Source organism: Macaca nemestrina, chromosome 15 (genome assembly GCF_043159975.1).
Source record: "Macaca nemestrina isolate mMacNem1 chromosome 15, mMacNem.hap1, whole genome shotgun sequence".
NCBI lineage: Eukaryota > Metazoa > Chordata > Mammalia > Primates > Cercopithecidae > Macaca > Macaca nemestrina.
Genome location: NC_092139.1, coordinates 1,248,435 through 1,271,392, shown reverse-complemented (window position 1 = coordinate 1,271,392; position 22,958 = coordinate 1,248,435). Strand labels below are relative to the sequence as shown.

The following is a 22,958-nucleotide window of genomic DNA, read 5'->3' as shown; positions in this document are numbered from 1 at the left end:
CCACACGCACAAGACAGGACACGGAGTGACTCCACACGTGTGAAAAGAAATGAGTGAACACACACAGACACACACGTGCCATACCGCGGCCCGCATGCAGAGAACAGGTCCAGGAGAGGGGCCATGGCTGACCCAGTGAGGAGACAGGGCAGCACAGAGAGGGCAAATCATTCGGACGTCATTTCATATATTCCAGGGTTTCCGTGGGTGTCTCTTCTGAGTGTGTGTGTGTGTCATGTGAATTTGACCTATTCTGGAAGAACGGGTAAGAAGGGGGTCATCTCCCAGCTACTCAGGAGGTCAAGGCAAGAGGGTCGCTCAAGCCAGGAGCTCCGGGCTGCAGTGAGCTACAATCACACCACTGCACTCAGCCTGGGCCACAGAGCGAGACCCCTACTCTTAAAATAACAGAATACAGACATCAGGCCCTGCCTGGCCCTATCTGGTCTATAAAGGGGACTCCAGTCTGCCTCCTGCTCTGTCCTGGGGTGACGCTACCCAATATCCCTGCTTCCCTGACTGCCCTCCTCCAGGAGAAGGAAGCCCAGTTGGCCGAGTGTTGCTGCTGCTTCCCTGGGGCTCAGCCTCCACGACAGACAAACTTTAAAGTCCCACACACGTGCCCTCTGCACCCTAAGTCCCAGTGTAGAGCCCTACACCACACACGGGGGCAGAGACACATTAACCAGGCGCCCACGGCCTCCCGCCCACAGCCCTCGGGGCAGGCATCCCAGCCTCTCACCCCTGCCCGAGGCTTCTCCCCACCTCCTCCCAGGACAGGGAGTCAGGGAGAAACTGGCCCTTTGCTCCCACTCAAGCTTCCCACGTGTTTTCCAAGACTAAACAGAAAAGCAGAAGCTCGAAAGGTCTCAGGTTTTCAGCTGAGGTCAAGGGTAAGTGCTCCGTGGGGAGGAACAGAACTGAGAAGACCTGGAGGACGAGACGGGGGCAGGCAGAGGCAGCAGCCGCCTCCACGCCACAGATACGGAGGAAGAATCCAGAAGGAGGCTCCTTGCAGGCCGGGCAGCCTGGAGCCCAGCCCCGCCACACCCCCCGGAGCTGCCCATCCGCCCCCACTGAGATGATTCAGAGACGGGAGACTCCGAGGTCCAGCCGACTCCGGCCGGACTCCCTGCAGCCGCCACTGCTCTCCTGAGCGTCCACAAAGCCACTCCCAGGAATCCAAAAAAATTAAAGACTTAATTGTATTCAAGCTGGGCAGGCAGCAGAGCCTGAGGACAGTTCCCGAGCACGTCTGGAAAACATCCTCATCCTCAAAGCAAGGCGGCCACTGTCTGAAAACTGCCACTTCCTCTTCGAGAGGCCACCCAGCAGCCCCTGTCTGGGGCCAGCACAAGCAGCTGGCACTGGGCTGGGAGCTCTGGGCAGCTGGTGGCCAGGGAGGAGCCTTCTCCGACGCCAGCCTCTCCACCGAGCTGACATCTCCTGCAGGTGCCCCGAGGCCTCGGGCAGGTACCTTAGCCTCACCCACCCCAGCCCCTCACCTGGCACAGGGTCTGTGGTTTACATGACGGAAGGGACAGGAAGCTCTGTGGAGAGCTCACATCGCCCCATCCTCCACCACACATCATCCTGGGGACCCACATGCAACACCCCCACGCACGGCAGCCTGCACCCCAGAGCTATGAGCCCCTTTCAAGACTGAAGCCCCCACCGGGGCCACCGAACCCCACGGGGAGCATAGCACAGGCCCACTGCTAACAGGAAGAAGCACCTGTACTCTGGCTCCCCGACGCTGGAACAGGGCCCTGGCCCTGCACCCCACACACCAGCTCCCCTCTCCGCAGGAAAAGGCTCCCAGAATCCAGCCACTCGGTGTGTGGGCGCAGGAGCCCTCCTGACTTAGAAACAAGTGGCACATGGATCAGCATTCACACTTGCCAGCCAATCACCCACAGCCCCGAGCAGACTCTCCCCAGTGGGACTGAGGGGGCTCTCCCGCCCTTCGCAGGGGTGTCTCCCCCACGCGCCCCCAGTCCCATCCTCTCCACGGCTCCAGATGCTCACAACCCCAGAACACTCAATGGGACAACTCCGAGCGGGCTACAGAGAAAGAAAAGCCACACAAGCTCACCAAGGGCACTCCACTTCAGAAGTGCCTCCCTCTCCTGGGAATGTCGACCCCGAAGCTCTCACTGGGAAACCTCTGGCCTGGCCCCCGGGAAGCAACAGGCATGGGTTTGGGGCTGAGGCCGTCCAGCAGCTCTGTGGCCTGCCAGACCTCAGAGCACTCCCGTCAGGAGAGCCAGAGAGCTCTTCAGCCCCATGTCCTCCTGGATGAATTAAAAGCACGACCCATCCCAGCTTCAGACAACAAAAAGTCTAACCCTCCATTTCCCAAACTCCAGACCAACCCATTTGCTAAGCAGCGTCCTGAGTCACTCCCTCCTCCAGCTCTGTGGGTACGGCTTTCTCAGGCTGCAGGGAAACAGACAGGCTTCTCGGGGCCCACCCGCCTTGCGCTGGCCGCCTCCAGCACGCCGCCCTCACCCATAGCCATCAAGGACAGAGCCTCATCCTGCAGGGCCCGCCGCTCTATCACCTGCTGCGGAGGCCAGCGGTCGGCAGGGCCCTGCCACTCAGAGCCCACCAGGGAGGCAGGAACCAGAACCCACTCCGAAATCAACAGAGAAAGCTCGGCAAACAGGCCGGTGAGCGTAGGGGTCGCACGCAGGGGCCAGCGGGAGCCATTTCCAGAGAGTTCCTCAGGGATAAGCTCAGATCTGCAGACCCCTCCTCCTTCGACCTTGGACCTGTTAGCCAGGTCGAAGAGGTGCTGCCCACCCTATGCAGGACGCGCTTCCTCCTCTGAGCATGTCCAGGGCCTCCCCTCAACAAAGGCGCCGTTTTGAGACTCCCAGAGCTGTCAGCCAACGGTTGTCGGAAGGCAGAGCTGAACTCCAGCCCTGCACAGGGCATCCCCGTTCCGGACACAGCTGTTTCGGCTCGCCGCTCCGTGCTAAAGGCGGCGGCATTGCCGGGCCCGTGTCGGCGCTGAGGCATCCCGGCGGGTTCTCTGGTGCGGTCTGCGTGGACACTTGACGCTTGCACTGCAGCTCTTTCACGGCTTCCGGGGTTCACTGGAAAAACCTACCCACAGTGGTTTTTCAAGCCAAAGATCATTCCTGTCCTCCAAGCCTCAACCCTCAGGATGCTGGGAACATGCCGGAAGCCACAAACAGGAAGACAAACCCCCAAACACCCGGCACACACAGGGCAGGCAGCCTTCGTTCCGGGGAAACAGCCGGCCAGCCCCACACGACAAACAGGCAAGCTTCTGACGCTCGAGCCTGGGCCTCGCGCTCCAACCCACAACCTCGCCCTCAACAGCAGCGCAGGCCTCTCTGTCACGGCCCAGCCGCTGACCAGTGGGGCTGAGAATCGGCTGGAGGGGTGGATGGCAGAGCGATGCCGTCCCCGCTCCTGGCCTCCGCGCTTCGTCTGGGGTGAGGCCTTCCGTTCCGCTGAAGGCACCTCACGGTCACGGCGATGACGGCCACGAGCTCGGTGAACGTCGCAGGCATCAGGCGTCGTGGGGAGTGACTCACGCGTCGAATCCCGGCGGCAACCACGACAGACGCAGAATGGTTATCCCCACCACGCAGACAAGGAAACTTGGGTCTAGGATCCCAACGCTGGCCAGTCTCAGCACAGGACCCAGCCAGAGCCCCAGTCCTGCCCTCCCCGAGTCTCACACCCCACAGGTCATGCAGGGCCTTCGGAACCGTCTTCACAGGTCACAGCTGCACAGGAGCACGTCTCACATGGGCGGAGGCCCAGAGGGGAGCGGGGCTGCACAGTGGACAGCACACACACCAGCAGTTTCCCGTCTCAGAGCTGCCCGGCATGCACACTGGAAAACAGTTAAGGTGACCTCCGGCGAGGTAACGCTCTGTCTGCGATAATGAGATGTTGGACACAAGGCCAACGTCTCTCCCGAGGGACATCGTGGGCATCACCCCACCATCCTTGCCCCCCCATCCTCCCAAAACGGGCACACTGCTCTCGCCTGAGCCTTTAACAGGACACGGCCTGGCCGCTGGCCCCAGCCTCCCGTCCAACCTCAAGTGGACACTCGGAGGTCCCAGGGCACAGGCTGCCCCTCCCCAGCCTCTAGGCAAGGCAGCTCGGCCATCCCATATCCCTTCTCGCCAGATTCAAGGCCCCCACAGGTCCCCCTTGGTCCTCCAGACCTGCCCATTTTCCTAGAAGGGAACTCACTCTGCATAGCAGATTCATCTCCCCACACTGGAAGCAGCTTCAGGCGGAGGCCAGCCCAGCTCCTCTACCGCTGCGAATGTCACTCCTACAGCGCTTGGGCCAGCCTGGCTCTTCTGTGACTTCGGAACGTCATTCCTATGGGGCCGAGGCTGGCCCAGCCCCGGTGCGGCTATGGAGGCTACGGAATGTCACTCCTACAGGCAGAGGCTGGCCCCGTGCTCTTGCGAGCAGCTACAGGACGGACTTGCTGAGTGTGCACACGGGGGCACGGACGTGTCAGGAGCACAGGGACTGGCGGAGATCCACAGACTCATTCGTTTATCAGCTAAAACAAACTGGGAAAACCACTGTGTTAAGCCACTCTCCACCACTGGACTCAGCCTGTGCCCTGAGAAGTGACCACAGCTCTGAACACTCCAGGATTTAAGCGTTTTCCAAACTGGAGACAGGACTCCCACGTGGTCAGCATCCTGGGGGTCGAGAATCCTTAGCGCCCAGCAGTGCCCACATCCAGGGCACCGGCGCCTCTGGAGCGACCGCGTCTCTGCAGAGATTGGCTGGCAGCGATTTCTAATAAAACGGATTTCCTCTGCTCTAACTGTGGAAGGATCAGGAGGAGCGTTCCTGCTTACCCGTTAGCTCCCATCCTCTCGCAGACACAGAATGTGCAGAGACTGACTCCACCTCCACTGTGTAACGAGGCAGCGTCGTGTACAACATCTTACCACTCGAGTAATCTCACTTTAAATTATTTGGTGAGGGACAGAATCCTGCGAGGAGGCCCAAGACCTCCCGAGGGGCCCAGGAACCAGAGAAGTCCAGGTTTCCCCGGAAACCACAACTCTCCAAGGCTTTTTCACCTTTTGGGAAATTTCCATAAGATTTCCTACCCAGGAGGCTGTTGGAAGAAGCAGAATGTGGCCGTTCAAACGCTCAAGTCTCTTTCTTGGCACACAATGCTCCGTCAGCAAAGACCGGACCCTGGTCCTGCCAGGGCCCCGCTCTGTGTTGGGTAAAGCCCAGGCCTGCACTCACCCCTCAAAGCAGCCTGACCAAGAAGAAGGTGCCGGGCGCCTGCTCACCCCAGCCAGCCCTTCGAGGGCTCACACCAGCCTCTGAGCTGAATGCGGGGGTGGGAGAGGGGCCCGGGCAGCCTGTGCTCAGCACCATCCGAGTTATCCAGGACTGTGAGGGGACACGCCTGGGCCCCGGCACAAGGGGACTTGAACATAGGCCCTCCAGCCCCAGGCCCCTCTCTGCAGTGAGATGGGAGACAGCACCTGGTCAAGCAGCCCAGGGCCATAGGCCCCTGCAACCCTGGACCCCATCTGAGGCCTGGCCCAAAAGCCAAGATGGCACAGTGAGCCCCACGGACAGGCCCTCCCTGGTGCCAGCGTTCCCATCTGGCCTATTTTAAACACAGCTTCACCCTGGCCATTCAACGTGGCTGGGCTGCCGGCAAGCTCAAGCAATCTGCACCCTCAGCTCTCATCTCAGGCTGGGACCCCTCCTTTCAGTTAAGCAGGATGACTCTGGAGCTCACTCAACCTTCCTCTGCCTCAGTTTCCCCATCCACAGGGACGGGGCTGAGTGACCCTCTAGTAGGCTGTAACTGAGGCCCACACCCAGTGAGAACAGTGGACACGCCCAGTGACCCACGTGGGGATCCTGGACGAGGAGATCCAAGTCCATGGAGCAGAGTGCCTGGCTCCATCCTGTGCACAGATGGGCAGCAGGAGAGAGGCTGGAGCTGGGGATTCAGGCTCCAAAGGGCACCCCTATGGTGCTCTGGCCCAGAGTCCCCTACGGCAGCCCCAGGCACATCATCTGCTGAGTTTGGGCCATTTCTACAGCTCACACTCCCTTTGGGAGGGTCTGGGAGAGGTGGGCCGGCACGCCGCCCCCACCAGGCAGAGAGCAGGTCTGACTCAGGGAGGCCCTGTCTCCGGAACCTCTGGGAACGCACCAGGCAGCGCGGGAGCGGAGGCCGCAGCTCCACACAGAGGAGCAACGGTGGAGAAAGCCCCTCTCTAACTCGGTGCTGACGTCTCCGCCTCCCCAGGGCCGGGGCAGCGGGGGCCTGGCCTGATGCCTACCAAGCCCTGGGGCCATAGGGCAGCAGCCCTCTCTATCCCAGACAGCGGCCACCCCGGGTCCAGCGGGGATGCCCAGAGAGGTTCTCACAACTTGACCTCTCTGAAGCCAGACGCTGGGGGCAACAGGCAAAAGGGAGGTGGGCCCGGGGACCTGTGTCCAGCCACAGCTGGGTGCGGCAGCACAGGGAGCCCTGGCCTTCCCCCTACTCCCGGCTGCCCCAGGCCCAACTCAGCTCCATCTCCGTTTAGCTGATGAACAAACAGACCAAATGATGCCTAATGCACAACCCGGCCAGTCCATGCCGGGCCAGGCAGGGGACACGGGGCCATCGGGCCTCCCAAGCCGGGGTGGAGGCTGTACCCCAAGGATGGGCTGGGCCATGGGGACAGCAGAGAACTCCACACCTGGGGGCTGGGTGGTGAGTTGCACCCCTTTCACAGAGGGCACTGGGCCGGCCTGGTAGAGTGGGATGCCCCCCAGCAGCGGGGCTCACAAAGCCCTTGAGTGAGAAGCAGCTGTGCTGATGTTACCCACAGAAAACTGAGGTTTGCAGAGGTTCTGAGACCAGCCCCCAGTGTCCAACCCGGGGCAGGATCAGAGACCCTGCTCTCCAGCCCTGACCCTCAGAAAAAATCCCCCTGCCAAAGGGGCTGCCTCCCTGAGGCCAAGCCACCCCTGCCCACAGCAAAGGAGCTGAGGAGAGGCCTAGTGCAGGCTGGAGGGCGGGGCTGTTCGGACGTTGAGGGGCTCGCCTGAAGCCCCCACAAGCTGCTGCTCTGTAGACTCAGGGTCGTCAGGAGGAGACGGCGCAGACCCCACATGTGCAAGCGCTCCCCATGCTTCACCCCAGTTCTGGACTGCCACTCTCAGGAGGCAGAGACAGGAAGGAGGAACGGAGGCGCTGACCCACACAGGCCCAGGCAGGGGGCGGCCAGCGGAGAGCTGTGGACCCAATGGGAAACCTCAGGAATAGCCAGGCTGGGCCCTTGGATCATGGGCTCAAAGCAGAACAAACCCCGGGCAGCACCGTGGGTCAAACGCAGAGTGGGGCTCCGGCCACTGAGGCCGTCGGGGCAGGAGGGCTGTGGGGTGGGTTCTGTCCTGTCCTCGTCCCAGGAGTCACCTTGGGCTGAGACCTGGCTGACCAGTACCGGCCCTCCAAGAGCCCCTTTGGTTCCCAGCCAGGTGGGGGCCATAAGGAGAGGCCGTTCCTGAGACATAGAGGCTCATCCGAGGATTCGGGCATGGACCCTGGACTGGAAAGGCCAGACTCACCTCCTGGGGGCGGCAGGACCTCCAGGACCCAGGAGGTCGGAGAAGCCTCTGCTTGGGGGGTCCCAGGCTGGGTGCCCAGGGGCCCTCCACGGAGACACCCTCCCTGCAAGCGGCCTGGCATTTCCCTCTGAGATCTTCTCCCTACCCCAGAACCCTCCCATATCACAGCCCACGGAGGGTCTGCTGAGGGCACACTCAAGGCCACACACACGCTGGGGCACACACCCCTCTCGGCCCAGGTGGGCGCCCGGCCAGCTTGTGGCGAGTCTGCCCCTCAGTCCCATCCCAAAATGCCTCTCACACAAAATGGCCGGTCCCGGAGCTCGGCGGGTCCCTTGTTCGGCTGGGATGGGAGAGCAAGCGCCCTGGCGCGGGGAGGCTGTGCACACCCGCCGCACAGGCCGCACGCGCAGCGGGCCGTGCACATTCCACACGCGAACACCCAGGTGCACACGGACGCAGGCTTCGGCCGCCCCCGCCAGCCCTGCCCCAGGAGGCAGCCGTGCCCTGAGCCTCGCCCGGGGAGAGGGGACAGCCCCTTCCAGGCCCAGGGCTGGGGGTCCCGGGTCTGCCGCAGCCCCTTCCCCGGGCCTCGCTCTGCCAAGGAGGGGTCCTGAGCCCGGGATGTGCACGGGGGCGGCCGGCGGCGGCAGAGAGGGGTCAGCGCCGCGCTGAGCGCCGGAGCCGAGGGGGGTTCGCGGGTCCAGGGAGGGGCGTCGGCGCCGAGGCGGCAGGACAGACAGCTGCGCTCCGCCCGGCTGGGGTGGGGGTCACGGGAGGGCCCCTCCCGCATCTCAGGAACCCGAAAGCTCGCCCCAGGCTGAGGGAGAGCGGCTCGGGAGGATGGCGAAGGACAGGCCAAACCCTCCCCCGCCGCCCCCGCTTGGTCCCCGAGAGTCCCGGAGAGTCCAGACCCAGCGCTGCGCCCTCCCTCCCCGGCCGGCCCTTTGTTCGGCGCAGCGGCCGCGGGGAGGGGCCTGCCAGGCTGAGGAGGGGGCTGGGGCGGCCGCGCGTCTCCGTCCTGCGGGCCCGGAGCCCCCACCCGGCCCCGGCCCCGATCCCGGAATCCTTCCTGCCCGCGCGCTGCACAATCGCTCTCCGGTCTCGGCCCCGGACCCAGACCCAGGCGCGGGGAGCCAAACCCGCCGCAGCCAGCCCGGCCGGGGTCGCCACGGGGGTCGCCACGGGGGTCGCCACGGGGGTCGCCACGGGGGCGCCGCCGGCCACTCACACGTAGGCGTGGTAGATGAACGCCCAGCCGCGCGGCCGCTCCAGCACGTTGTAGAGGAAATTCTGCAGCTTGCGGTAGAAGGCGTTGCGCTTGGGGGGCTTCCCGGCGCCCGCGCCGCCCGCGCGAGGTTTGCTGAGGATGCTGCCGCGCTTGGGGGCCTCGGAGCCGGCGATCAGCAGCGCCCCGTCCCGGGTGGAGTCGGGCGCGCCGGGGTCCAGCCCCACGAAGCCCACCTTCAGCTTCTTCTCCCCGCTCGGGCCGGGGTACACGCCGCCGCTGCGCGACTTCTGCACCATGGTGCCGGGCGGAGGCGCCCCGGGTCGGGCGCAGGCTCAGCGGGGGCGGTGCGCGGGGGGCGGCGCGGGCCCCAGCCCAGGCCCCCGGGCCGGGAGCCGCATGGCCGAGGCGGCGGTTCCGCGCTCCTGACGGGCTTGGGCCGCGCGCGGAGACGCTGCGGCCACCTCGCTCCGCGCGCACCTCCGCGCCTGGCCCGCGGCCGCGCCGGCTCCGCCCGCCGCCTCGCCCCGCCCGGCGTTAACCCCCGCGACGCCAGTCGGAGGAGGGGAGGGTAGGAGAGGAGAGGGGAGGAGGGAGAGGGGAGGGAAGGGGAGGAGAGGGGAGGAGAGGGAAGGGGAGGAGAGGGGAGGGGAGAGGGGGGGAGGGGAGGGGAGGAGAGGGGAGGAGAGGGAAGGGGAGGAGAGGGGAGGGGAGGGATAGGGGAAGGGGAGAGGGAGACAGGAGGGGAGACAGGAGGGGAGGGAGAGGAGAGGGGGAGGAGGAGAAGAGACGGGGAGAGGGGAGCGAAGCGGGGAGAGGGAAGGGGAGGGGGAGGTGAGGGGGGAGAGGGGAGACAGGAGGGGAGGGGAGGGGAGGGGGAGGGGAGGGGAAGAGAGGGTGGGGGAGAGGAGGGGGAGGGCTGGGGAAAAGGGGAGGGGAGGGTAAGAGGGGAGACAGGAGGGGAGCGGGAGGCGAGGGGAGGCGGAGGCGGAAGGGGCCAAGGCCCGCAGGACCAGACCTCTGGGCTGAGCCTGCCCGTTCCCCCGGACCATGTGCACACTGACCCTGCAGTCACCTTTGAGTCAGGCGGTACTAACCAAGCGGACCTGCCTGGTGGCCCCGTCGCTCCCTGGGGTCCCAGAGCAGTGCAGAGCCACCTGAGCAGGACTGGAGTCCTCTCAGCTGGGCCCTGGAAGTGGACACCTCCGGGAAGGGGTGGGGGTACGGGCCCTCCCCAAGACTCTGTTGGGGCTCGGCCCATGGTGACCTCATGCTCTTGGTGTCAGGGTTGCCAGGCAGTAGGACCCCCTAGACCCCAGGGTGTGTGCAGGGAGGGTCTGTGGAGGCTGGAGGTGCCCTGCAAGGAAAACAGCCCAGGGGAAAGGGGGTGGCCCCAGTGGCCCGCAGGCAAGAAGAGGAGAAAGGGCCATCTGAGTTGGGATGGGAGAGTCACTCCTAGAGGGCCTTGAACCCCCCACGGGGCCTAGACTTCACTCTGCAGACTCCAGAAGGGGCCTGTGGCAGGGGCAGCGATTGGAGGGTGGCCCCAGGGCAGCAGAGAGGCCAGCGGGAAGCCCAGTGCCACCCCTCAGGACAAAGGAGGCAGATCTGTGCCTCCTGGACACAAATGGGACAGTGTTTCCTTGGGGGCAGGTGGGCAGAGGTGGCCTCCCCACTGCTGGGGGCCATGCGTCCTGGGAGGGGTCCCTCTGGAGCTGCTACTGGGAGACCAAGGGACCCCTGAGGCTCAGTGCTGCCCACCCCCCGAGGTGCCCCGCCACCGGGCCCTCCTCTGCACACCCAGGAGGGGTGTGATCTTTGAGTGCATCTCTGACTACATCCAGCCTATTCGCGCGTTTGCCTGGCACCATGGATTCTACCTAGAGGCGGCCTCTGCTGAATCGCTGGTGCTGTCCTCACAGGGGACCTGCTCATAAAACAGCCCTAGCCCTGGCGCAGGGTCAGCCCGTGGGTTGTGTTTGCCCTTTGGTTTCCAGAGCTAGTGGCCACGGGGCCTGTGTTTGTTGTTTTGTGTTTCGGCTGTAAACAGAAGGGTCGGTGCAGGCAGAATGCTACCCTGTACATTATCCAGGATGTTGGGGATAGACGGCAACTTACACAAGCTAGTGCACATTCGGGGGCACGCTCCGGACCCCCGCCTCCCTGCCTCTGTGCCCACACATGGGCTGTGATAACCAGCATGAAGTGGGCTTGCCCCAGGCGGCTGCGGTTTCTCTCCGTTGTTAAGGGAGGAGGCACCAGCCCGGTGTGTTCAGGGAGGGAGAGGACGTCAGTGCGCAGAAGGAAGAGGGCACCGCGGCATCTCCCCTCACACGCTGGCTGGCGCCGCTGGTCTTTCCCACTCACCAGAAGACCCGAGGGAGCAGCCGTAGCTCAAAATGTAAACCCGGCAGGGCTGGGGCCCCTCATCCTGTTGGGGGAAGCCTCAGACTATCCGGTGTCCCTCGGCAGTGCCCGGGCTGTGCGCAGCCCCTCCTGGGGAAGCAGTCGTCTCAGGTTTGATGTCAGAGCCACGTGGGACCCAAGGTTAGGGCTGATCCATAGAGGATGAAGGAAAAGTGATCCCCAGTTCCCGTTGTAGCAGATGCACCAGAGCTGAGATGGGAGCAAGGATTAAGGTGCTCTGGTGTTCCAGGACATTGGGAGAGACAAACCTGTTCATCTTATTTTTCAGGAAAAAAAGGGGAACACCCTCCTGAAGTCTTGGGGAGCCATCAGCTGGCTTCACAGCCTCCTGGGGGTGGCTGAGAGTGTGGCCCCTGTGGGGATGCCAGGCTGGAGGGGCCAGCTCTGGATGCAGGTGGAGCTTTGCACCCTGCAGCTCGTGGTTCTCCCATCTACAAATGGCATTGGCTTCAGCAGCTTTGCCACACCTTGGAAGGTTCTGGAAAGCAAATCCTGCATCAAGGCTTGAAAATCTTTGCTTCCTCCTTTGTTTAGGATGTCCTTTCAAAGAGCTAGCTCATTAATCATTTATGTTTTTAATTTTGTGTCTTGCACACCCACAGGCTACATTGTCAGCAATCTGGTTACCCGCATGCCTACCCCCTGTCCCCTCCTCTGCGCCCAGGCAAAGCGGGTCGTGAAAATGCCCAGTTGGGGTAAATTTCATCCAAGCATGAGGAATTCCATTTATTTAAAAATAGATGGGAAAAGCATTCAGGCTCAAGCAATCTTTGCCAAGACTGCATCGACAGGACTCCAGAGGGGATGAGCAGAATTCAGACGTACGTGGCGCCCAGCTCCAGCGGGGGAGACAGTCGGTCCTCACCCAGGCGGCCAGGGTGGCAGCGGATTCCACACAGGCGCTGTCCCTTCAGCACCTCCAGCACCGTCCTCTCGCCGGAACCTGCAAGCCCAGCCCATTCTCTGATCTCCTCCAGGGAGGTAACCTCGAGGCCTCCCCAGCCTCCCACGTCACTGGGCTGCACCAAACGACCAGAGAACATGAAGGCTGCACTGCCAGGACTGGCTGCTCCTGCCGATCGAGGCCAGTTCATCTGTCCCCAGAGTCCTCTTTTGGTCTCCCCCACGCCGGCAGAAAGCGAACCACAGGGACTGCGGCCGCCTGCTGCCCGGGTCCCCTGGGGCTTCTCCCACTGTCCTCCCTGAAGCCTGGCGCAGAGAGGGGCCCAGAGTCGATGGTTGTTAGAGGACAAACAAGCACGTCTGGGTCACTGCCAGGGAGAACCCATAGGGTAACCTTGCCTATACAGTACAGGTCACAGAGCAGCCCTCCAGAGCCCACCTCTGCTCCCCCTCAGGTGCAGGTGCAGTCCTGCTGGATCATGACTCCAGTCTCACAGGCTCGGCACTGGAATGGTGGGACCAAAAGTGAAAAACCGAGGCCAGGCCAGGCAACTTATGCCTGTAAGTCCAGAGCTTTGGGAGGCTGAGGTGGGCAGACTGCTTGAGTCCAAGAGTTTGAGACCAGCCTGGGCAACACAGAAACCCTGTCTCTACAAAACTGCGAAAATCATCTGGGCTGGGTGGCCTGCCTGTGATCCTAGCTGCCCAGGAGGCTGAGGTGGGAGAACCGCTTTAATCCAGGAGGTCCCGGCTGCAGTGATGGCATGATGGCACCACTGCACTCCAGCTTCGGTAAGAGAGACCCTGTCTCAAAAAATAAATAAATAAATGAAACTTAGCTGGGCTTGCTGGTGTGTACCTGTTGTCTCAGCTACTCAGGAGGCTGAGGCAGGAGGCTCACTCGAGCCCAGGAGTTGGAGGCTACACTGAGCTCTCACTACACCACTGCACTCCAGCCTGGGCAACAGAGCAAGACCCTGAAAAAAAAAAGGAAAGAAAGGAGGGGAGGGGACGGATGGGAGGGGAGGGGTTAATTAATTAAAAACAAAAATGAGGGCTGGGCGCGGTGGCTCACGCCTGTAATCCCAGCACTTTGGGAGTCTGAGGTGGGTCGATCACCGGAGGTCAGGAGTTCAAGACCAGCCTGGCCTACATGGTGAAACCCTGTCTCTACTAAAAACACAAAAATTAGTCAGGTATGGTGGCAGACACTTGTAATCCCAGCTACTCGAAGGCTGAGGCAGAGGAATCACTCGAACCTGGGAGGCGGAGGCTGAAGTGAGTTGAAATCATGTCACTGCACTCCAGCCTGGGAAACAAGAGCAAGACTCCGTCTCAAAAAAAAAAAAAAAAAAAAACCAAAACAGGCCAGGTACAGTGGCTCACGCCTGTAATCCCAGAACTTTGGGAGGCCGAGGTGGGTGGATCACCTGAGGTTGAGAGTTAGGGACCAGCCTGACCAACATGGAGAAACCCCGTCTCTACTAAAAATTCAAAATTAGCCATGCATGGTGGCGCATGCCTGTAATCCCAGCTACCTGGGAGGCTGAGGTAGGAGAATCACTCAAACCCGGGAGGTGGAGGTTGCAGCGAGTCAAGATTGCATCACTGCACTCCATCCTGGGCAACAGTGCGAGACTATCTTAAAAACAAAAAAACGAACAAAAACCCCCGGAAACCAAGCACAGGCAGTGAGTTGAGAGGCATATGGGCTTCCTCTGGCTGCCTCCTGTGTGGGGCCGTCAGAAGCGGGGTCCGGGAGGCGGGGGCTGCCACAGTGAGTTTGTGCAGGACGGCTACATGGTGCTGGTGGCCCTGGCAGGTTGTGGCTCCTGCTAGAACAGCCCAGATTTTATGCCTTTTTGACGCTGTGCCGTCCTAGGTGGGATCTGTGCCAGGGTGCTCAGCTTCACCTGCATTCGGAGGGCCTCGGCACCAGTGACAACGGCCCCCTGGCTTAAAGCAGGGCCTCCCAGGCCACCACCCTGTGCCTCCCGGTGGAAACGGAGGGAGCTGCTTCCCCGTCTCTGCGCCTTCAGAAAAACAGACGACCCCACAGAGGCCTGGAGGAAAGCTCTGCCGGCCAAGAAACAAGATTTAATTTGGGAAAATGAGGAAATGAGGAGAGACAGATTCTCAGTCATCTCACCTGGGCCAGACCCGCTGCGGCTTTAATCCTGTAATTTGGGTGACAGGAAGTGCCTCCCCAGACAGAGGCCCAGCCCCTCCAAAGGAATTTTCCATTATTAGGAGGAAGGGCTGTATTTATCCAGCTTGCAGGGGAGCAGGGGAGTGAGGAAAAGATTTAGATATGAAAGTATTGACTTTTTTTAACATCTTACACTAAAGTCAATAAAAATTTAATTTATACTTTTTTCTAAAGGACCAGGGCTCTCAACAAGCTTCCCTAGCCCCTGGCAAGCCAGCTAATTGCATGAGGGAGTTGCTTGTACTTCCCGGCCACCAATAATACCGTCAATTGAGGAGCCCGTGGTCACCTGTGATGGCAGGAACAGGCTGGGGAGCGACGGTGGCTCTGGAGGCATCCGGAAAGGGCAGAAATCGACCTGTAGCTCCGGGACCTCATCATCGACATCCCCAAACCCCGTATGTTGTCATCTCCGGTCCACAGGTGTCACAAGTGGCCTCCCACGTGCCCCCTCCTGCACCTTCAGCCACATGGAGAAGCTGTGACAGTCGTCCCCGTGCTGTGGCAGATCCATCGTGAGGAACGCAGGCCCCGCGCTCACTCGTGGGAGAGACCCAGGCCCCACCGTGGATCTACACACCCAGACTCCCTGGCACCTCGACACTACCCACACACTTTCCTCCTCGAGGCCTCCTCGCTCCTGAGACCTGGCCCTGCCACATGCTCCAGGACCACCGGCTCCTCTGCCCCCATCCTCCCTGCCTGGGCACACGGCCACCCCCACTTCCCTGAGCACTTGCGTGTGCTGTCCCCTCTGCCCACCAGGATGGCAGACACTGCGTCTTCTCAGGGAGGCCCTGACACGGGGACCCCTCCTCACCTTCTCTGGAGCTGATCCTCATCCCGACAGGAAACTGCTTTGCCTGGGACCGCTGGCCTACTGCACACTGAGTGCGGGGCAGGGGGGCGGGCACAGACACTCGGCCCAAGGAAGGTGCGTGTCAACCTGTCAGATGACAGATGGCCACTTTGACCTGGGTCTGGACGTCGCTGGAGCCTCCAGCCAGATGTGGCCTCAGTCACTGGCCTGGGGCTTGTGTGGTTCAGGGCTGCCGGAGAGACCCCAAGAGGACATGGGTAGCTGGAGCTCAGGGCCGGCGGAGCGGCCAGACGTCCTGCCCACGCAGGCTGCTGGCATCTGTGCCCTGACTGCCCGCCCACCGACGGCCCAGGCTTACCAGGGCCTTGCTTGGCCAGTTGTCCAGTAGGCTTTGGGCAGGGCCGCCCAGCCTTGGCAAGGCCCATGGGCTGTCACAGCCCTCCCCACGCCGCATCCGGAACAAAGTCACCTAACGCCACACCAGGTGGATGGTTCAGAAAGGCTGGGTTCTCCAAGCAGCACAGCAGGGGCTGCACAAAGCTGGAGTCTGGCCAGTCCTGAGGCTCTGCAGGCGGCCTGCTGCCCCACCTCACCATCAAACACGAGGGCACCACCCTCAGCACCCAGCAGGCTCTGCCTCAGCCCCTGTAGAGGGTGGCGCTGGTGTGGGCTGCAGGGCATGGCCTGCAGGCAGCCACCGTGGGCCTGCCCGAGCTGAGTGGCTTTCAGCAGGCCAGGCAACCACTCAGGGCTGCGTGGGCTGGATGTGCCCCCAGAATCCACATGCTGAAACCCGCCCTCCAGTGCGATGGTGTTAGGAGAGGGGGCCTTTGGGGGCGGCTGGGTCAGGTGGGTGGAGCCCTCGGAACAGGACCAGCACCCTCAGGGGAAGAGACATGAGCGCTGGGTCCTGTTCTCTGCTTCGTGCCACGTGGGGACATAGGAAGGCGTCGTCAGCAAGCCAGGAAGCCGGCGCTCACAGGAACCGAGTCTGCCCGCACCTGGATCTTGACCTCTGGCTTCCAGAACTGTGAGAAATAAATTTCTGTTGTTTAAGCCCCCGAGCCGTAGGTACTTTGTTGTAGTTGCCCAAGTGAGATAGAACCTCATGCTCCTCAGACAAGTGGAGAGGATCGGCCCCCACCTCACGGGAGGGTGGGGATGGGGACAGGGAGAGCCTCATTCTGAGGGCGTCAGGAGGAGGGCAGGAAGGTGCCCGGGTGAGTGCAGTTCCCGGCTCGGACACGCCCCTCTTCCCTAGTCTCGTGCAGGAAGGTGCCCAGGTGAGTGCAGTTCCCGGCTCGGACACGCCCCTCTTCCCTGGTCTCGTGCAGGAAGGTGCCCAGGTAAGTCCACTTCTGGCTCCGACACGCCCCTCTTCCCTGGTCTCTCAGATCCTCCCACTGGTTGAGTTGAAGAGAGCATGATGTGTCCATCCCTGCAGCTCGGACGAGCTGGCCCCATCCTGGAGACCAGGCTTTTGCTTAATCACACTTCCTGGCATCCCACCTACAGAGATGAAATCCATTTAGGTCAATTGTTCTCACCCAGGGCTTTTGTTCCCAAGGGAGCATCTAGTGCATCTGGAGACAGTTTTGGTCGTTACAGTGGAGGGGCAGATGCTACTGGTATCCAGTGGGTGGAGGCTGGGGGAGGGGGGGCACCAAGCACCCTGCAGGGCACAGGGCAGCCCCCACAAAGCACAGCATCATCCAGCCCAAATGCCAGTTGTGCTGACATTAAGAAAACATGGTGTAAGGCCAGTCGCGGTGGCTCACACCTATAATCCCAGCACTTTGGGAGGCTGAGGTGGGCGAATCACAAGGTCAGGAGTTCGAGACCAGCCTGGCCAACATGATGAAACCCCATCTCTACTAAAAATACAAAAAATTAGCTGGGCGTGGTGGTGGGTGCCTGTAACCCCAGCTACTCAGGAGGCTGAGGCAGAAGAATCACTTGAACCCAGGAGGCAGAGGTTGCAGTGAGCCAAGATCGCGCCGCTGTACTGCAGCCCATGCAACAGTGCGAGACTCCGTCTCAAAAAAGAAAAAAGAAAAAGAAAACATGGTGTAAGTTAACAATGTCCTTTCTTAAAATGCAAATAGGCCGAGTGCAGCAGCTCACGCCTGTAATCCCAGCACTTTGGGAGGTCGGGGTGGGCGGATCATCTGAGGTCCGGAGTTGGAGACCAGCCCGGCCAAAATGGTGAAACCCCATCTCTACTAAAAATACAAAAATTAGCCAGGCATGATGGTGGGCACCTATTATCCCAGCTACTCGGGAGGCCAAGGCAGGAGGATGGCTTGAACCTTGGGAGTGGAGGTTGCAGTGAACTGAGATTGCACCATTGCACTCCAGCCTGGTGACAAGAGCGAGACTCCATCTCAAAAAAAAAAAAAAAAAAAAAGAGCAAATAGTTCTGGTATGTTAGTCATTCACACTTTAGCATGAAACAGCATAAATAAATGGACTTCCTCCCAAGAGTTCCTGAATACACAAGCCAAGGGCTGAGAATCTTCATGAGAAAGGAGCCAGGAGTCCGGGCACTGGGTGGGGGAGCACCCAAGGAGTGAGGTCGGGTTGGGGCAGCCGTGGAGTTCAGCAAAGGAGCCCTGGGCGTTCTGCATTGGTGGTTCCCAGCCTGATGGGAAAATGCTGCTTTTACATCATCGCAGGACACTGGAGCCACTGCTGTGTCTCACTCACTGCGAGCTTAGTTTGTGTGACTCCCGGCAGTTGCCAGATCTCCCCGCACCTCCACCTCTTCACCTGTGAAGTGGGGGTGCTGACCGTCGATAAGGATTGCGCTGATGGAGGAATGGTGCAAGGTTTGTAAAGCGTCTCAAGCGGCGGCAGGAGGAGGCGTCACGTGAGCGGGAAGGTAAAGATGCTGAGTCAGCTCCCGGCTGCCCCGTGGGCACCGTGCCCCGCTGTGTGCCACCCGCCTCACACCCAAGGTGAAGGCCTGGGTGTCGGGTAATGCAGTGTAAAGAAAGGGCAGTGGGAGGCGGTCAATTGAGGCCCCTAAAGTGCCAGAAACCCCCACTCTGGAGGCAGCCACAGCCTCGGGGAGGCCCAGGGACCCCTTTACAGCTGAAGGTTGCTCCCCACAGCCTGGAGGGTAAAAGGTTTACAGAGACTAAGACATGCAGAGGGAGATCTTACAACCTCCCACTGTGGGACTCGGGGGATTTCTCCTTCCCCTGCCCCCCACCATTCCCTCCAACTCCCCAGTTCAGCACCGCCCCTCCCCGCAGGCAGCTGAGCCCTGGAACCTCACAGCTGGCAGCTGGCTTGGCCTGACCTGGCTTCAGACAGTGGCTGGCAGGGTCCTCATTGCCAGAGCCTGGGGCAGAGCTGCCAGCCCCTCCCCATGACAGGCTGTGTGGCAGAGCCTGGGGCTCCTTCCCCCGACATGTTCAGGGAGATGGGCAGGGCAGGGGGTGCTGGTTCCTGTCCCTCCAACCCCTTCAGGCTGGTCCTGCCTGGGAGCTCTGCCTCCTGCCACACCCACAGCTCCAGTCCTGTCCCTGCAGGAGGCCCACAGGCTCTTAGGAACTGCTGTCCTGCAGCAGGAGGCCTGCAAACCAGGACCCACGTTTGGGCAGGGGGTCCAGGGGCAAGGGCTTCCTTCCTGCTCCCACCCCACACCATCCAGGGCCCCCACCCTCTCCCCCCTCCTCTGGGTGTTGGTGCCTCCCGCCCCTGCCTCGGGGTCCCCACAGACCCAGCCAGGGCCCTGGTTTGGGGCCGCTGACCCCGCCCGCATCTGCTCTCCATCCTGGAGCTGTTCTCAGCCTCACACATCCTCCTCAGCATCGTCCACACCTCCCCCAGCCGACCCCCAAAGCAAAATGCCAGAGCAGCATGAAGCCAGGAAATAAGCCAGACCCCACAGCTCCTCCAAAGACCCCTGACATTCCTGGTTGACCCTCTCACGGGGACGGGGCTTCCCTCCCTCCCCTCAACAGAGTCAGGAGCTGCCTCAAGGCCCATGCACCTGCCAGTCCAGCCCGTCCCCCAGCCGGCTTCTCCCTCCCTGGCTTCGGGACAGGGACCATTGCCCAGTGCTTTCTGGGTCCAGCCACCCGGTGGGCACCCCCCAGAGACTCAGCCCTGACTCCAGGCAGCCAGCCAGCAGCACAGGCACAGCCAGACGCCCGACACACAGACACGCAGGCACAAATGAACAGACACACGAGCACATACACCCTGTTTCCAGGGGCTCCAGGACCCCCCGCCAAGTTCTCCCCTGCACCCCACACAGTCACTCACAGGTATGCACAGTTCACTCAGGTCACATACATGCACCAGGGTATGGATGTAACCCCATGCCTGCAGTCCCACTCCGGGACACAATAAGTCACCCACAAGGACAGTCACAGCACGTGGGAAATCCCCAGCGTCCCATCGTGGAGGCCCGACCGGCTGCCACAAAGCCCAGCCCCTTGGCAGGGAGCCCAGAAGCCGCTGCTCAAACCCAGGACTGCCAGGGGCACCCAGGCCCTTCCAGCCACCCTAGGAACCTGGAGTGGGGTGGGAAGGTCCTTACTGCCTGGGTTACAAGAGGGCACCGGGAGCCCGGCAGAGACAAGGGCAGGGGACGGATGGCATTTGGCCACTCAGCGGGGCCCCGCAGCCTTCCTGAGGCCTCAGGAACTTTTCAGTGATGTCCGAAGTGCAGACCGAAGCAGCCAATAGGGTGTCTTGGTGGATCCTGTTTTAAAATATTCACCAACCCGGCCGGGCGCGGTGGCTCACGCCTGTAATCCCAGCACTTTGGGAGGCCGAGGCGGGCGGATCACGAGGTCAGGAGATCGAGACCATCCTGGCTAACACGGTGAAACCCTGTCTCTACTAAAAATGCAAAAAATTAGCCGGGCGTGGTGGCGGGCGCCTGTAGTCCCAGCTACTCGGGAGGCTGAGGCAGGAGAATGGCGGGAACCCGGGAGGCGGAGCTTGCAGTGAGCGGAGATCACACCACTGCACTCCAGCCTGGGAGACCGCGAGACTCTATCTCAAAAAAAAAAAAAAAGGCCGGGCGTGGTGGCTCCCACCTGTAATCCCAGCACTTTGGGAGGCCGAGGCGGGTGGATCACAAGGTCAGGAGATCGAGACCATCCTGGCTAACACGGTGAAACCCTGTCTCTACTAAAAAATACAAAAACACTAGCCGAGTGAGGTGGCGGGCGCCTGTAGTCCCAGCTACTCGGGAGGCTGAGGCAGGAGAATGGCATGAACCCGGGAGGTGGAACTTGCAGTGAGCCGAGATCGCGCCACCACACTCCAGCCTGGGCGACAGAATGAGACTCCGTCTCAAAAAAAAAAAAAAAGGCCGGGCGCGGTGGCTCAAGCCTGTAATCCCAGCACTTTGGGAGGCCGAGACGGGCGGATCACGAGGTCAGGAGATCGAGACCATCCTGGCTAACACAGTGAAACCCCGTCTCTACTAAAAAATACAAAAAAAAAAAAAACTAGCCGGGCGAGGTGGCGGGCGCCTGTAGTCCCAGCTACTCGGGAGGCTGAGGCAGGAGAATGGCGTAAACCCGGGAAGGCGGAGCTTGCAGTGAGCCGAGATCTGGCCACTGCGCTCCAGCCTGGGCGACAGAGCAAGACTCTGTCTCAAAAAAAAAAAAAAAAAAAGTATTCACCAACCGAAGCAGGGTGGAGCTCCTTCCCCCACCCATGCCCTCCCTGACTTCAGGACCTGCTCTGGGGCCTCAGCAGCCCCGGGACTGACCCTGAGTCCCAGTGGCCGCCAGTCGGAGCCACTCTCTGGGCCTTGGGGCCCTCTTCAGCCAGACAGCAGCCCAGGTGTCCAGCCAGCTGCAAGCATCCATCAACACCCCACTGAGGCCCTCGGGCTGCACAGTCCCACCTTGCAGAGCTCCAGGGCACTGTCTGGCTGTGGTCCGCTGCCCTCACCCTGCCACCGCCCTCCAGCTGCCCTCAGGCTCCCCAAGCCGACACCCACAGAGCGTTCTGCCCTGACCCCAACCCCGGTGAGCTCTGCCCCTCCCCACGCCCCTGCATCCACCTGCTATGGGGAAAATCCCACCCTCCACTGGGCCCAAGGGAGCAGCCAGAGCTCACACCTCCAGTGCAGCCCCTGTTCAGGGGGCTGGAGAGGCAGCCGCAGACGCCCTGTGAGGCCGTGGCTTCCTTTAATCCTGCCCCGACCCTCAGGGCAGGTGCAATATAACCCCCTTTCACCGATGGAGAAGGGGCACTGTGGCATCTCTGGCTCCATTACCAGAGCTGGGACCCCAACCCTCGCCTTCCCCACTGCTCTGCCGCCTAAAGTCTCAGTTCACAAAACACGGTCCAGGCCCCCTGGGGCTCCCAAGAACCTTCCAGAAAGCCCCAAGGTCAAAACCTGTTTTCACAGTAATGCCAAGGCTTCTCACTCCCGTCTTCGCTTGGACAGTGGAGTTTTCAGAGGCCATAAGAGGTGTGACACTCCCCTGCTTTCTCATGTCTTAAATATTCTCACGTTTAGTTTCCAGCACACTAAACAGCAGCAGATGTAACCTCCCTGACTTTTAACACCACGCAAGGGTCCTAAGACAAAAGCTTTGAGCATTACTGGCCTGGAGGCAGAGCTCTGCCTGACGTGCCCCCAACCCCCCTTCCTGATGAGCGAGGACAGCTTGCTTCCGTTGGTCTCTCGAAGCTCCTCCTACCCTTGTTGTAGGTGGCACCAGAACTCCCCGGAGACTGAGGGCTGGGGCCCCCAGGGCGGACTTTGGCCAAGCCCCTGCTCCACCCCCCAGAGCTGACAGTGGGTTGGACACAGGGTATCCCCTGCCCAGCATCCAGCAGGGCAATCCTGGCACCGTGTGTGCTGCCTCCACCCACGATGGACACCAGGAGCCCAGTCCCAGATTCTGGCCTCCTCCAGCCACTGCCGGTCCCCACCCCACAGCCCCCCACCCGAGCACGCGGGGCGCAGCAAGGCCCGGAGCCCTGCCAGGCATCAGACCCAAGGACTTGGGCCTGCCTTCATTACCCCAGAAGGGGAGCCGAGGTCAGAGACCCTCCCTGGAGACCCACCCTCCAGGCTACCACGGCCAGGACTCTCATCTGTTGAGGACCCCAGTGGGAACAGGGAGTGCTCCCATCTCTCTGTCCTCCCTGTGCTCCTCTCCACCCCAGAAACACACGCACCTGGAGGGGGGCACTGTGGCCCCAGCACAGACCATGGCAGGCAGGCTGGGCTTGCCCCCCACCAGCAGTGCCTGGGTGACCAAGGCTGCCAGAGTCATCCAGAGTTTGCAACTGCAACTGGGACATGGGGGTGAGGGGACCCCTGAGCACCTCAGGGACCACCCAAGGGGGCTTTCTGCAACTGCAGCTGGGGGCTCTTTTCCACTTTTGTCCCATCTCAGGCTGGCAAATTTCTCCCATTTGGCCCCAGTTCTAGCCAGGTCACGTGTGAAAGGACAACTTCCTTCCAGACAGGCCCTGCAGGGTCCCCCTCGGCCCCTCCCATCAGCGGTGGCCCCACAGAGGCCCAGGATGGGCTGGGGTCCATCAGGAACACCTGTGTCCTTGGGCAGGGCCACCAGGTAAAACACAGGACACCCAGTCAGATCAGAATTTCAGATAAATAAGGAGTACCATTTCTGTGTAAATATGCCCCAAATATTTTACACTAAACAATTATTGGTATATATCCAAAGTCCCGATGTGACTGGGTCCTGTATCTCCTCCTTAGAGGCCTCGTGGATCTGATGTTCATGGGTTCAAATCCTCCC

At 61.4% G+C, this 22,958-nt stretch overlaps 1 protein-coding gene and 1 long non-coding RNA gene across 3 annotated transcripts in view; both read right to left on the bottom strand.

Annotated features, from left to right (window-relative positions):
• Positions 1-9,333, bottom strand: part of LOC105470490 (potassium voltage-gated channel subfamily Q member 2) — a 65,923-nt gene extending 56,590 nt beyond the window's left edge. Inside the window, 1 exon segment of the mRNA XM_011722551.3 lies at positions 8,846-9,333. Coding sequence (XP_011720853.2) covers positions 8,846-9,141 — 296 coding nt within the window. The 5' untranslated portion in view covers positions 9,142-9,333.
• Positions 9,334-11,287: 1,954 nt separating this feature from the next.
• Positions 11,288-18,398, bottom strand: LOC105470489 (uncharacterized). Of its 2 annotated transcripts, XR_980526.3 has the most exons (5): positions 15,560-18,398; positions 15,202-15,430; positions 14,671-14,880; positions 12,612-12,976; positions 11,288-12,212 (listed from the first exon to the last, which is right to left on the bottom strand). It is a non-coding gene; the product is annotated as an uncharacterized lncRNA (long non-coding RNA). The 2 variants fall into 2 exon arrangements; XR_011613152.1 differs by lacking the exons at positions 11,288-12,212; positions 12,612-12,976 and having other exon boundaries at positions 13,178-14,880.
• Positions 18,399-22,958: the final 4,560 nt, after the last annotated feature.